The 15,188-nt window shown below is 35.9% G+C and overlaps 1 protein-coding gene across 3 annotated transcripts in view; it reads right to left on the bottom strand.

The window, feature by feature from the left end:
• Positions 1-820: 820 nt before the first annotated feature.
• Positions 821-15,188, bottom strand: part of Scn2a (sodium voltage-gated channel alpha subunit 2) — a 141,531-nt gene continuing 127,163 nt past the window's right edge. For all 3 annotated transcript variants that reach the window (XM_090342720.1, XM_090342719.1, XM_090342721.1), the window contains 5 exons: positions 13,696-13,749; positions 9,684-9,821; positions 9,242-9,346; positions 5,145-5,415; positions 821-2,449 (listed from right to left, as the gene is read on the bottom strand). In XM_090342720.1, the coding sequence (XP_090198846.1) occupies positions 1,254-2,449; positions 5,145-5,415; positions 9,242-9,346; positions 9,684-9,821; positions 13,696-13,749 (1,764 nt within the window). In that variant the 3' untranslated portion in view covers positions 821-1,253. The remainder of the gene's footprint in view (positions 2,450-5,144; positions 5,416-9,241; positions 9,347-9,683; positions 9,822-13,695; positions 13,750-15,188) is intronic.

The raw sequence follows: 15,188 nt of genomic DNA on the forward strand, positions 1-15,188 counted from the left end.
CTGTGCTTAAATCATCATTTTTGTTTGCTCAAACATGCACCACTGGGTAAAATTACTATTTACAAAGCAGACTTTTTAAAAAAATTGACATATACTTATGTCATCCTTACCAAGAGCAGAAGATGGCTAAACAGTACTGCAGGTAAAAGCAGAATCAACTTTATAAAGTGGAGGTGGGGATGCTTTTTGGCCAATTCACTTCTCTTAGAAAGGACTGATAGCTATTCTCTCTTTTTTTTTTGAAATTTTATGTCAAAGGACACTTATCAAAAATGTTATAGTCATGCTGCCAAGACTCAAGTGACTATGTGATGGAAATGTACGTATCTGTGTGCATATGTGTATACATGTATATATCTATAAACGCACATATACATATATACATATATACATGTACATATAATGGAGTATGTAAAAATAAAACCACTCTTTAATGCTTGTGATTCTATGGAACATTTACAGGCACATTAAAATTTTCCCAGATGAAAGACTTTAAAAATATGAAAAGCTATTTAAGCACCTCAAAAATCTAAAAACATCCTGAAACAAGGAGTAAACTCTTTCAGGTTGTCACGTGATTACTTTATATATATATATGTATATGTATACATACATATACATATATATATGTGAATGAGAATTGCAGCATGCCTCCATTGAAAATATACCCAGTTATACAATAGAGAAATGTAGAATTCCATCCCTTTACACCCTCTCCCTAAACATAAACCCAGTTACAAAAATAGTCACATATATATGAGAGTAAACAACCTGTGAATGAAAAGAAAAGGTGATAGCATCACAGCACAGATTTTTGTTAAAAAACAAAGACAGGTGTGGGAGTCAAAAGGTACACAGTGGTGACATTTACTATTATTAAGTGTCACATGTTGAATTTACATAAAAATTGAACTTCCCTCCCCCGCCTTTCCATTGGTGTCTGGTATTCTGAGTAGCCACTCCTCTCTGCTCTCCAGCAGCTTCTGCTGGTTGTGGAAACAGAAACTTCTTACTGGTGCTGCTTCGCTCCTTTACTGAGTTCCAGTTTCTGACCAGGGGTCCCTGTCTTGTTATAGGCACTGACCTTAAGTATACATTTGTAAAAACAGTCAGTTTGGCATAGACCTCCTGTGGGAGTCCTGTTGACACAAATACATCATCATCACACGCTGTAAACAATTGGTCACAAAATGGGATATCCTTTGTTTCTTTTATTTTTTCTGTTTTATTATTATTATTATTATGATATCATTTTACTTTTTACTTTCCCTGATATCTTTCCCTTTGTCTTCCTTTTCTGATTTGTCTTTTTCGTATTTCTCTTTTTCTGGTTTGGTCACACTATCATAGGAAGGTGGGGAAGTGGTGGATGGTGTCACATCTGTTTTCTCTGGAGTTGAGTTCTCGTTCAGTTTATCCACCAGGATGTCTTCTTTGATCGGCGTCTCCTCGCCTTCTTTGCCCTTGTCTTTCTTATATATAGACGAGACCTTTTTCACTTTCTGCTTTAGGAGGTAGCGTCGGTACGCTCTCTGGATGACGATCGCAGACACCTCCTCTTGCTTGCGTTTCAGAGTGGTTGTGATGGGCTCGTATGACACCTTGGAGGGGTTCGATGCCATAAATCGCTCTTCCATCTGTATTCGAAGGGCGTCCATCTCTCCACTCTCACCCAGCACACGCTTTGTAAAAGCAAACAAGATGTCGAGGCAGTGGATCCGGTCTCCACTGACCATGGGCAGGTCCATGGCAATGAGCTGGACTTTGTTTGGTTTTGCTATGAGAAGGGGAGGATCCAGGGCGGCTGCAAAGTCAGACAGCTTGGCAAATTCTATGAACTGGGTGGCATCGGGGTCGAACTTCTCCCAGACCTCATAGAACATCTCGAAGTCATCCTCGCTCAGGGGCTCTGCGCTTTCTTCCGTGGCCACGCTGAAATTCTCCAGGATGACAGCGATGTACATGTTCACCACCACCAGGAAGGAGATGATGATGTAGCTGACGAAGAAGAAAATGCCAACCGAGGGGTTCCCACAGTCTCCCTTCACCGAGCTTCCTGGGTGATCTTTTTCAGGGTCACAGTCTGGGGGTCCACTGTTAAGAATCGGGGCTAGCAGCCCATCCCAGCCGGCAGACGTGGTAATCTGGAACAGGCAGATCATGCTGTTGCCAAACGTCTCAAAGTTGAACATGTCATCGATTCCAACTTCCCTTTTCACGTAGGCAAAGTTGGACATCCCGAAGATGGCGTAGATGAACATGACGAGGAAGAGCAGCAGGCCGATGTTGAACAAGGCGGGAAGGGACATCATGAGAGCGAAGAGCAGCGTGCGGATCCCCTTGGCCCCTTTGATGAGGCGGAGGATTCGGCCAATCCGGGCAAGGCGGATCACTCGGAACAGGGTAGGGGACACGAAATACTTTTCTATCAGTTCTGCTAGAAACATGCCTGTGGGAAACCACAAAGGAAATGAAAATAGTGTAAATAATATCAGTGAACAAATATTTGCATTGTAAGTATCATCTAGCTTTACAACACAGGGACATTAGAACGGCATACATATTTATCAGGGGTACTCATGCAAACAATCTGTGATTATTGTTCATTAAGATGAAGTTGTTGGGGTCGGAAGTTTGTCCTAGTAGTAGAGTACTTGCTTAGCATGTACGAATAGTTGGCTTCAATTCCTCAGTACTACATATACAGAAAAAGCCAGAAATGGTGCTGTGGCTTAAGTGGTAGAGTGCAAGCCTTGAGAAATCTCTGGGACAATGCTCAGGCCCTGAGTTCAAGCCCCATGACTGGCAAAAAAAAAAAAAGATGAATTTGTGTGGTTGGTGTTAAATTATTAAGACACTTAAGAGAATGAAGGTCAAACACCTTCTATAAAGGAATTATTCAGCCATTAAAGGTTAAAACATGTCAGAAATGCTTCCAAAATATAGTCATATTATGTGCCTGGAGAAAGGATGTGGTTATCCATTAGGCATTTTTTTTCAGTCATGGGACTTGAACACAGGGCCTGGGTGCTGTTCTTGAGTTCTTTCACTCAAGTCTAGTGCTCTACCACTTTGGGCCACTTGTGGTTTTCTGGTGATTAATTGGACTTTTCTGCCAGGCTGGCTTTGAACTGCAATCCTCAGATTTCAGCCTGAGTAGCTAGGGTTATGGGCAAGAGCCAGCAGTGCCTGACCATTAGGTGTTCTTGATGAAAACTTTTGATCCTTCCTATGTGGTCATGATTGATTTTATGGAGAACAGGCAGTATTATAATTAGGGGAAAATATAGGGTCTGGAAACAGACACAAGTGGAACAGAATCTTGGATCTTGTCTTAATGCATTCTGTTTTGCTATTTAACTTACACATATGTTTTCTTCACATAATTTCTTCTAACATTTATCTTTGTGGTGAAAACACTAAAGTTCTTCCTTCTAACTTTAAAAAATGTTCAGCAGAGTAGTGTTGTTTACAGTCACCCTGCAGTACATGAGAACTGTTTTTTTTTTTTTTTTTTGCCAGTCCTGGGCTTGAGCTCAGGGCCTGAGCACTGTCCTTGGGCTTTCTCAAGGCTAGAGTTCTACCACTGGAGCCACAGCACCACTTCCAGCTTTTCTATGTATGTGGTACCGAGAAATAGAACCTGGGTCTTCGTTCATGGTAGGCAAGCAATCTACCACTAGACCAAACTCTCAGCCCCACACTAGTACTTCTTGTTCCTGTCTCAGTAAAATTCAATCCATATGAATCAACCTCTCCACTTCTTCCCTCCCATAGAGATCCTCAACTTTGAAAGCATCATTTTGCTATCAATGTCAATGAGATATTTCCCATCTCCTAATTACCTTATTACTACCCCATAGTACAGTCAATATATAATGTACAGTATAGTTAGAGTAGTTCATGGATTGACTTAAGTAAAGTCAGATTTTTTTCCAGGCAAACTAAAATAGAGCAAATAACATTAACTTTTAGTTTCTCATATAAAAGTGTCTATAAAAGAATATGCATTGAATTTTATGAAAATTGGGGGAAGAAGTTTGAGAGGAACTGGGGAGAATGATGAAAGGGATGACAGTGACCAAGATTCATTGTATTCATATATTTCTTTGTTAAATGCCAATTCCTTTATGCAATTATTTAAAAATAAAAGTATAATAACATTTGAGCTTTTGCACAGCTGGTGCCAATAAACTTGTGCAATGCATGGTTGCTACAGGACTTCATACCTGAAAAGTGCAAAAAAAAATAAAAGTATTCCATCATTTCCTCTATGTATGTGTTATTTTCTTGCTCTCTCCTTCAACAGGCCAAACTTGGGATATGGTTCAGAGGTAGAACATTTGTCTAACACAAGGTAAAGACTCTGAGTTCAAATAATCAAAAGACCAAAGCTTACCTTAAATATTCTTATATTTACTTTTAGTATTTAATATCCTAAGCATAAATGCTTCATATATTTTATGACAAATTAATCTGTTTTTGATTTGTGAATATTATATCTCTTCTTAAAAAGGAACACTACAAATCATAAAAGCCATTTGACCTCAATGATAACAGGAAGCTTATATTGTGTGAACACATGTGCTTGTGTATGTTTACTCAAAGTATTATTATATGTCAAGTGTATGACTGGGTGCAAGAATATTTATGGCTGGGTGCTTGTGGCCCACATCTGTAATCCTAACTGCTCAGGAGGTTGAAATCTAAGGATTGCAGTTTGAAGCCACTCTAGGGAAGGAAAATTTTATCTAAAATTGACCACCAGACAACTGGAAGTAGTGCTGTGCCTCACAGTGGCAGAGAACTAGCCTTGAGTGAAAGAGGCCAGGGACAACTTCAGGTCCTGAGTTCAAGCCTAATTACCATTACCACCACTACCAACAAAAGAATATTTATGCAAATTTGCACTTCCTGTCTGCTGAAATGATGAATAAAGGTGATGAATAAAATCTGAAAAATATTTTAAGTGTTGTTCCATCCAGAAATGAAATTAAAAAATGAAAAACCAAAAAACAGACATTAGACTTTATTTTTTTTTAATTTGAGATAAACTAGACTCATGAAAAAAACTTCTCTGAACATTTAAAACACTGATTTTCATGATGAGATTCCTAGAGTTAAATAAAAGCTTTTCTTCTTACCTACAATGGAGAGAATAACCACCACAAAATCAAAAATATTCCATCCAATGGTGAAGTAGTAATACCGCAGGGATATGAGTTTTAGCACACACTCTCCAGTGAAGAGAACAATGAATACCAGGTTAATCCAATACAGGATATTGGTCATTTCTTGACTCTGGTCATCTGTCTCTACCATCATGGTGACCATGTTGAGACAGATAAGGATCATGATGCTGATATCGAAGACTTGCTTGGTTACGAAATCAAAGACCATTCCTTGGAATTTGTTCTGGAAAAAGCAAATACATAGCAATGTGAAAATGTACTCTAAAAACATTCTGTGGCAGGGGGGCTTGGAGTTTGGCCTAGTGGTAGAGAGCTCGCCTAGCATGCACAAAGACCCGGGTTAGATTCCTCTGTACTACATACATAGAAAAAAGCTACAGGTTGGTCTATGTCTCAAGTGGTAGAGCACTAGGCTTGAGAAAGCCCAAGGACAGTTCTCAGGCCCTAAGTTTAAGCCCCAAGAACATCCTACATTCCTACTTTTAATATCTCATTTTATGGCCTATGCACAAACATTTACTACATTTTGATAACACAAAAAAGTCTGTTTTGGATTTCTAAAGACAATGTCTACTTCTGAAAAGCAATGTAACAACAAAAGGGTTTTTTTTCAACTAAAAGGCAACAGGAAGCTTACATGAGTGTGATCATATATGTAACTGAACATATACATGACTATAATCATTAAAGCGATATTTATAAATGGAAAGGGTGTGGTATGTAGACAATAAATATTTGTAACTATAATGTGACTTTGTTCCATGTACTCAGGAATAGGTATTAATATTACTTTTATAAGGTCTAATAAAAGAATTTCCTCTATTTTCAGTTTTCAGTTTCTGATTTCATTTTCTCTCATCAAAGCTACATCATCCTAAATCTGTCATAAAGTTTATGACAGGCATTTAAAAATGGTAGTTTAAGCAAACAATATGAATAGGAAAACAAATATGGATCAAATTCTATATTTTATTTCATGGTTGTTTATCCAAGTTTATTTGTTAGTTTTGACAATTCATGGATATGTAAGATGTTTTTCATCAACATAGGCAAATCTATGTGGAGATTGCATGAGGTAAATCTGTTTTGAGAATAATTATTTCATAAATTACAGTTCATGGATTTTTTCCCTAATCAATTCTATTTTATTTTTATTTTGTGCCAGTTCTAGGCCTTGAACTCATGTCATGGGCACTGTTCTTGAGATTTTTTTGTCAGAAGTGATTAAATTTTATTTTTGCAATGAAGAAATGTGTGAAAATATCTCCCAACTGATAAGCCACAAATTGTTTCACCTTACATTTATGACATTACCAGTTATGTTCACTCTTTGCCTTTTCTTTGGATTGATTAGAACTTTTCTTTTCTTTTTTGCCAGTCTGAGGCTTGAACTCAGGGCAGGCACTGTCCTTGGGATTTCTTTTTTTTCATATATTTTTTATTGTAATTAATAGAAGGGTTACATTATATTTGCCAGATAAAAGGTGCATTAATTCTCATACATTGATACCCTTTCTCATGTCTTGGTCCCCATTTCCCTCCCCCCACCCCCACCTCTAATCTTGTTTTCCCCCCTTCCCTATCCAATTTCAAATAACCGAATATAAATATATCCAATATATCAGATAACAAAGTGAGATACTGTAACAATAGCACTCTACTACTTGATCAACATCTCCATTTCCAACATTCTTATAATTAATTGGAGATAAGTGTCTCACAAACTTCTCTGCTCAGGATGGCTTCAAACCTCATATCTCAGTCTTCTAAATACCTACATGTAAGCTACCAGCACTTAACCTAAAGTTTATTTTTAAGGAGTAATTTGCCTTATATTTTATTTTACAAAGTGAAGTTCTCACTGGGTAATCCAGGTCTGATCTCTAGATCAGAATTGATCATTAGCTTGTAGCTGCTTACAATTTTAAATATAAATAGCTACCTTTTCCTTAGCCATATATATATGTATATATATGTATATATGTATATAAATACATATATATATATATATGTATTTATGCTGGAAACTAAATTGCAAAGTTTCCATCATGTCCAATAGAAATTCTTGGACCTCATACTGTACCTGTTCTATATTATTTTTTACTTATTTTTCTCTGAATACATGTTTGGTCTGCTAGAATAGATTTCCATTGTTTGTGCTGTATTTTTCCTTCCAGGCCTCTTTTTCATCTAATAAACTTGTCTAATTCCAGGGACAACTTCCATCCTTAGCTCCTCTTTACTTTAATTTAACTTAGATTTGTTGCTCCCCTTATTTTTATTTTTTTTACTACTTTAAAAACATACTAATTAGGGAATGTGGCTTAGTGGTAGGGTGCTTGCCCAGCATGCGTGAAGCCCTGGGTTTCATTCCTCAGTACCACATAAACAGAGACAGCTGGAAGTGGCACTGTAACTACAGTGATATAGTCATAGCCTGAGCAAAAGAAGCTCAGGGTCAGTACCCAGGCCCTCCATTCAAGCTTCAGGAATGTTAAAAAAAAAACCAACCCATACAAATCATATCACTTAGTAAAATATGTAAACTCTATCAAACCACTTTGCCTTATCTGTTCACTGTATGAAATAAACCTCATCCCTTCTTGTCTGGGATAGTGTACACAGATTTAAATACCTTGTATTCTCAGAAAACTTTGCTTCCACCATCTATCATAAAATTTCTAACATTATATTATGTCATTATGACTGTTTGCTCTTATTTAATTTTACTTTTTTTTGTTCTACTTATTAGACGGCAACAAGAGAAAACAGTGCCTGTTTTCTCACAGGTAACAGTGTCAAGTATTTACAATAAGTTCAGACAATCTTCAAAGTAGAAACTGATCTTAATTATTACATCACATGATCAAGAAACTCATTTGATCCCCTGCCCAAATGATACTGGAATATATCACTTCAATATACAACTCTAGTCCTTAGTTCCTGTTTGCCCAATTCATTAAGACAACTACTATAGAGATTGGGTGACCCTAACTTTTTTTTACTCAGCACATCCCAAATGAATCCCCATTCTGTTTTCTAGCCTCACTGGCTTTTCACAACATTGTACAGGAATCTTTTAAACCCATTTTGCTGGTGCTGGTCCTGAATCTTGAACTCAGGACTTGGCACTGTCCCTGAACTTTTGTATTCAAGACTAGCACTTCATCATTTGAGCCACTGTGCTAGTCTTAGCTTTTTTGGTTTCAGTTAGAGAAAAGAATCTCATGGATTTTCCTGCCTGGGTTGGCTTTCTACCATGAGCTGCCAGCACTCAGCTCTCCTCTACCTTTTTTACCCAAACTTTATTACTACAAAACAAGGCTTGAATTGTACTTTCCTTACAGTTTCTATGTTATGTCGATACCATTTTTTAGAGATTCTGTCAGATTTGCAAAGAGTATGTGATTACGGCTAATGGATTTTAAAAACAAACTGTCACTAATAGATTCACAGAGTCAAGATACTTATGAAAGAGTAGATTGCTTTATACCATGTGTACCTTGTGGAAAGAGTTCTTGAGATGGAAGAACTCAGATAATTTCTGAAAAAAATTCCCGAAAGCAGCCAAAACAGAGCTAGCTTATTGACAAATATATGAGTCATAAGAGTCATGAAATGCATAATATTGTCATATTTAAGGTCAGGGTAGTAGGGGAAATATAAAATTTGGCCATTGTCTTTAAACAGAAGAGAAACACTGCAAATATCTTGCATTAATGATTCCTTCAGTTTGCAGAGTTAAAGAAAACACAGGTCTCTGAGAGATATACTATTCTCTATTAAAATCTCAATGTCATCAATTCTGTGCCAAACTACTAGTATTTAAGATTAAAAACTTGCATTTTGAGGCATCTCATATGATTATATATAAACTACATTCCATATTAATATGAATCACACAGTATTCCACCTGCTGCTACTACATAGTCACAATATTCAATGAAACCATTGCACTACAAACATCACCATAATTTTACTGTCTATCGATTTTGGCTTTGAAAGTGAAAGCAGAGCTTGCACTGATGACAAATGGGTACTATTCTTACAGCAGGCCGAGGAATTGGTTTTTGTGGTTTCTTTGAACCAAGCTTTTTCATTGCATTGTAGTATTTCTTCTGTTCTTCTGTCATGAAAATGTCTTGACCTCCAAAGTAAAGAAACAAAATCAAAAACAGTTAAAACCATGGTCTTTGCAACTTATAAAAGCTTTTTAATAATCATACATAGTTTGGCTTCCATTTTATTCCTTTGTTGCTAATATCTATATTATTGGAGCCATATATATATAATATACAATGTACACTTTAACAGAAATATTTGCATAGGAAAATGTATCTAATCTGAATTAAAATTTGCTAAAAATATCACAGATATCGAGCTCGAAATAATTTTAAACTTTATAGTTTTGCTATGGCAAATGCATTTTGGAGCATGAGGCAGATATTTAGTTCACATTTCAGTGCAAAGATGAAGTTTTAGTATACTTATCTTCTTTTTTTGTTGGTTGAAGTTATCTATGATGACACCAATAAAAAGATTCAAAGTAAAGAATGAACCAAAAATAATAAAGATGACAAAATAAAGATACATGTACAAATTATCTTCATACTTGGGTTGCAATTCTACCTGTAAAAGTTGGAGAAAAGCAACCATTAGATTTATTGTTTGTTAATGTACATCAGGGAGTTTTTTCTTTTTTCTTTAATTTTATTGTCAGGGTGATGTATAGATGGGTTACAGTTACAGACATAAGGTAGTGAAAATATGCCTTGTTGGACATTGTTACCCCTCCAATACCAGTCTTTAATTCTATAAATGTTTCTTAATCACTGAAAAGAAAAGGAACCTAACATTAGAAAGCATTCTGGTAGGTCTGTATTGTTAAGTATTCTCTCATTTTGGCTCAAACTTGATGTCCCTTATGACTAATACAAGTAAAACCTGCAAATTCTCATAATCTTAGAGGACCAATGATTTTCATTTTTTGTAACACAATGGAATCTTCAAGGGTTTTTACCTAATATACAAGAAACTAAAGGGAAGCCATAATTTATATATGTTGCTGATTAGGTCAGTGAAAAAAAGAAACTTGAATGAATTAACAAACTAGGAAGGTGCTGTAGAAAGTGGCAATGACCTGTTATTTTTTTTATATTTTTTATTGTAATTAATAAAAGGGTTATATGATATTTGCCAGATAGAAGGTGCATTAATTCACATACATTGATACCCTTTCATATGTCTTTGACCTGTTATTTTTGCAAGATTTCAAAAGCTTCTCACTACATACTATGCCAAGTCTCTGTGATTCAAGAGTAAATGCCATTAGTATCATATGTGTAACACAGTTAGGATTCATGAGATAACCTAAGAAACCCCAAGCCATAGTAATAAATTATTATTACTACTCAGTAAAAACAGTAAATGGGATTCTTGATAAAGTACAGAACTTTTCGTGTTATCTGTTGCTTCCTCTGTCTGCGTATCTGCCTCTGTCTCTGCTTTTTATGAGATGAAAAATAAATGGAATTTTCATCCAGAAAGCTGCTGCTTATATGATAGAAATATTATTTAGAGCTTAATTGCAATTCTCTGGTAAACCAGAAAGAAACCAGTCTCTTTTTCGAAAAGGTAATTTCCTTCCTTGTTAAGTAGTAAGAAAGTAAATGAAATTAGAGAAACAGTTTCAAGAATACTGATGTGTATAAGGTAGATAATGAATATTTCTGCTTTCTATCTACCTCCCAGAGGGAAATATTATTGAGTCATTTGTTTGTTTTGCTTCTGGAATTTCCCCCTACTGTTAGTCATTTAATTCTTATTACAAAGAAGATCTAAAGGTATTACAGATGAAGAAAATTGCATGGAGGGTTATTGGTGTACAAATGGCTAGGATTACCAAAGCTGAAAATATGAACTTCTGATTTTGAAAATGCAAAGCTCTGATTTTGAAAAAACAGTTAATTAAGTGACAAATTTTCCTGTTTAAAACTAAAAATAATTTCTCAATTGTGTACATTCTATTCTGATGAAACTTTTTTTTTTTCCAGTCCTGGGCTTGAGCTCAGGGCCTGAGCATTGTCCTTGGACTTTCTCAAGGCTAGAGCTCTACCACTTGAGCCCTAACACCACTTCTACCTTTTTTTTTTTTAATGTATGTGGTACTAAGGAATCTAACCCAGGTCTTTGCGCATGCTAGGCAAGCACGCTACCAGTAGGCCAAATTTCCGGCCCTCTGATGAAACTTTTAAAGAAATAATAGAGCAAATATTTTATTTTTTAATTTAAATGGATTCATGATTTAACTTATAGACAATATCACTTAATCATAATACTGTAGAAATACTTGTGATCAAATTAAACATTTCCCTGATAAGAAAGACTTACATTTCGAACCTTGAGCTCTCCTAGCAGAGATTTACAATAGAACAAAATCTAGAGACATAGGCCAAATAGTATGACACTAAATGTAAGGACCTCCAGGATAAGGAAACAAAAGCCATATAATGAATGACTGTTGTTCTTAATGTACTATGTTATCTCTCATCTCTTTTGCCATCCCTTGGTTATCTCATATTGTTACAATATTTCACCTTGTTATCTGATATATTTTATATGTGCTTAATTGGTTATTTGAAATTGGATAGGGAAGGGAGGAAATCAAGATAAGTGGGGGGAGTGTGGGAGGGAAATGGGGACCATATCATCAGAAAGGGTATCAATGTTTGTGAAGTTATGCATCTTCTATCTGGTGAACATAATGTAACCCTTCTATTAATCATAGAATGACATTGCCCCATTGTGAATGACATTGCCCCATTTGTTAGGAAATGGAAAGACTTAGAAAAGATCATATTAAGTGAAGTAAGGCAGACTCAAAGGAACTTAGGCTCAATGGTTTCCCTCACTTGTCATAATCAGTAGAAACCTTGGGCTCTCCTAGCAGAGATTTGCAATAGACCAAAACCTTGATACAAAAGGCCATATTGTAGGACGCTGAATGAAAGAATCTCTAGGATATAGAAACATAAACCATATAATGAATGATTGTTGTTCTTAAGGTACTATGTTATCTCTCATCTCTTTTGCTGTCCCTTGGTTATCTCATATTGTTACAGTATCTCACTTTGTTACCTGATATATCGGATATATTTGTATTTGGTTATTTGAAATTGGATAGGGAACGGGGGAAAACAAGATGAGCGGTGGGAGTAGGGGGGAGGGAAATGGGGACCAAGACATGTGAAAGGGTATCAATGTATGAGAATTAATGCACCATCTATCTGGCAAATATCATGTAACCCTTCTATTAATTACAATAAAAAATATATAAAAAATGCAAAAAAAGCTATAGAGGGGGTGCGGGGCAGATAAATCTCTTAGAATTATTATTGAGGATTAAAAGGTCTTGTGTGCAAAGAGCATATGTGAGATACAGCTGTCATTTCAACCTAAATATATAAATGGTCTAGAGCTAGAAAATTACTAAATTTATATCACAAGCTAATAATTTCATTGAGCTTACCATGAATGGCTCCTGTACTATGAAATCAATAGTGATGAATTCTTTTGGGGGGGGGGTTATGGAGCTTTAACTTGGCCTGCACACTGATCCTTAGCTCTTCAGCTCAAGACTACTGCCCTACCCTTGAGCCAAGCCCCACTTCCCATGGTCCTTTTGTGCCCTGTCTGGCTTTGAACTTGCTCCTCAGATCTCAGCCTCCTGAGTAGCTAGGATTACAAGTGTGAGCCACTGCTTCTGGCTAGTGATTTATTCTTTTAAATCTTAAAATAATAAATACAAAAGGAATGAATTTCCTTTTTTGTGCTTAGAAAATGATACGATCAGCTTCTTCCACTCCCATTGTCAATCATAGCTGGTTTTTAGAGATGTCTCCTGTGTCTCTATCCTGAGACTGCCAACTGGAACCTCTGGGAAGGCCTGAGTGTAGGCAGAAATCATCTAGGAAGGAAGAACTCCTATCTGTATGCCTTGCACACATCAGCCTTACCTTCTTGTATTCTGACGGAATCCTCATTACATAGGCACCTTAATAGGAAATATTGACTTTATGTTCTTTACAGAAAACCATTCATCTACACATTATTTGTGGGTATATGGCTCATCCTGGGCTTGAACTCAGTGCCTGGTTGCTAGCCCTCACCTTCTTTGCTCAAGGCCAGTGTTCTACAACTTGAGCTACAGCTTCACTTCTGGCCTTTTGGTGGTTGACAGGAACACAGAGTCGCAGATTTTTCCTGCCATGGCTGGCATCAAAGCACAATTTTCAGATTTCAGCCTCCTGAGTAGCTAGAATTGCTAGTGTGAGCCACCAGTGATGGTTCATTTGAGTTCTTTTAAAGCAAGAATAGTTGTACAATTGACCTAAACATTCAAATATATCCTTATAGAATGTTTTGTGAGTTATTAGTAAATATTTGTTATTCTTAATGACTGGTACTAATAAGAGTCTTGAATAGAAAAGAAAGAAAGACTTACATTTCGAGAGTCAACAGCTGCATACATGATATCCATCCATCCCTTAAAAGTGGCCTGTAAAAAGTCATATTACTTAATTTACTCCCATAAAATAATTTTAGAAAATAGATGATCAGAATAAACATGCTTAAAAACCCATAGAATAAAACATTCTGGATGTTTTCACTACAAAGCCATAATAGATTTGTAGTAAAATATATACTCAAATTTAAACATTGAGCAGTTTATGCATGTATAAAACATATGGCAGTCATTCAATTATGTCCGTGAAAAAGTGAGATTTCAATGTAATTCAGTCAAATACACATGGAAAATAGTTCAAACTTGATATTTAACCCTTTGGGCAATGTATCAAATCCTATTCATTGAAAATACTGCAACTTTATATTCTCCTGAGATTATGATACATTCAATGAAAGCTTTAAATGCGTATCTAATATCTATAATTAAAATGCTATCATAAAAACATCATTAAAAACATTTGCAATGCTGTGTTTATTAAAAATACAAGTTAAAGTTCAATGAATTTCACAAACATAATAAAATATAATTTCTACCATATGCCTTATTATTATTATTATTATTATTGCTACTACTACTACTATTGTCAGTCTTGGGACTTTTACTCTGGGCCTGAGCATTGTCCTTAAGCTCTTCAGCATAAGACTACTTCCACACCCTTTGAACCACGGTGCCACTTTCGGTTTTCTAGTGGTTAATTGGAGATAAGAGTCTCATTGACTTTTCAGTGCCTGGGTCTGCTTTTAACCATGATCCTCAGACCTCAGCATCCTGAGTAGTTAGGATTACAGGTGTTTGCCACTATCCAGCTGCATGCGTCATTATTTGATCTTACTACTTTTTGTCCTACATACTGCTTTCTAAGCAGTATTATCAATAATTATCAATCATTAGAAGTTCTAGGAATCTTCCTTAATGTTGTACATGCTGTTAAGAGACTATTATACAAACAGAATCTGAAAACATTTTGTGCAGACATATTATTCCTACAAAATGATGTATATATAATTTTTTCTTAGGTCTATCTATCCTTTCCATGATTATTTCTATACTCTTGGGAATTGTGTACATGAATCATCTCAGATTGAAGAAGATATAATATAATGCTCTGGTCAGATGAGAAGCTGATTGAAACCTTAAGAAATGATTTCAGTTATACTACTTTTTGCAGGAAATGTATCATTTGTAAGAGAATAATTTTTCTGTCTGAAATGTCCACCTATCAAGCATGAAGACAAGAGGAGTTTGGTGAGATTATGAGGTAAGAGTTTGGGATATAGAATTGGTGAAGCTGGTGGAGACTCAAGTGTAGATATAATCTGGAAGAAGCACAGAAACCAGTTTTCCCCTTCAATCTACAGACCCCTCTCCTTGTCCATACCACTGCTACTTTGCTAGGACTTGAAAAGAGAATACAATAGTAATCTAAAGAGAAATCTCAGTGTAAAAGGATCTGTGTTGGGTTGCCAAAT

The sequence above is a fragment of the Megascapheus bottae genome, chromosome 12 (assembly GCF_031878675.1).
Source record: "Megascapheus bottae isolate mThoBot1 chromosome 12, mThoBot2.hap1, whole genome shotgun sequence".
Classification (NCBI taxonomy): Eukaryota; Metazoa; Chordata; class Mammalia; order Rodentia; family Geomyidae; genus Megascapheus; species Megascapheus bottae.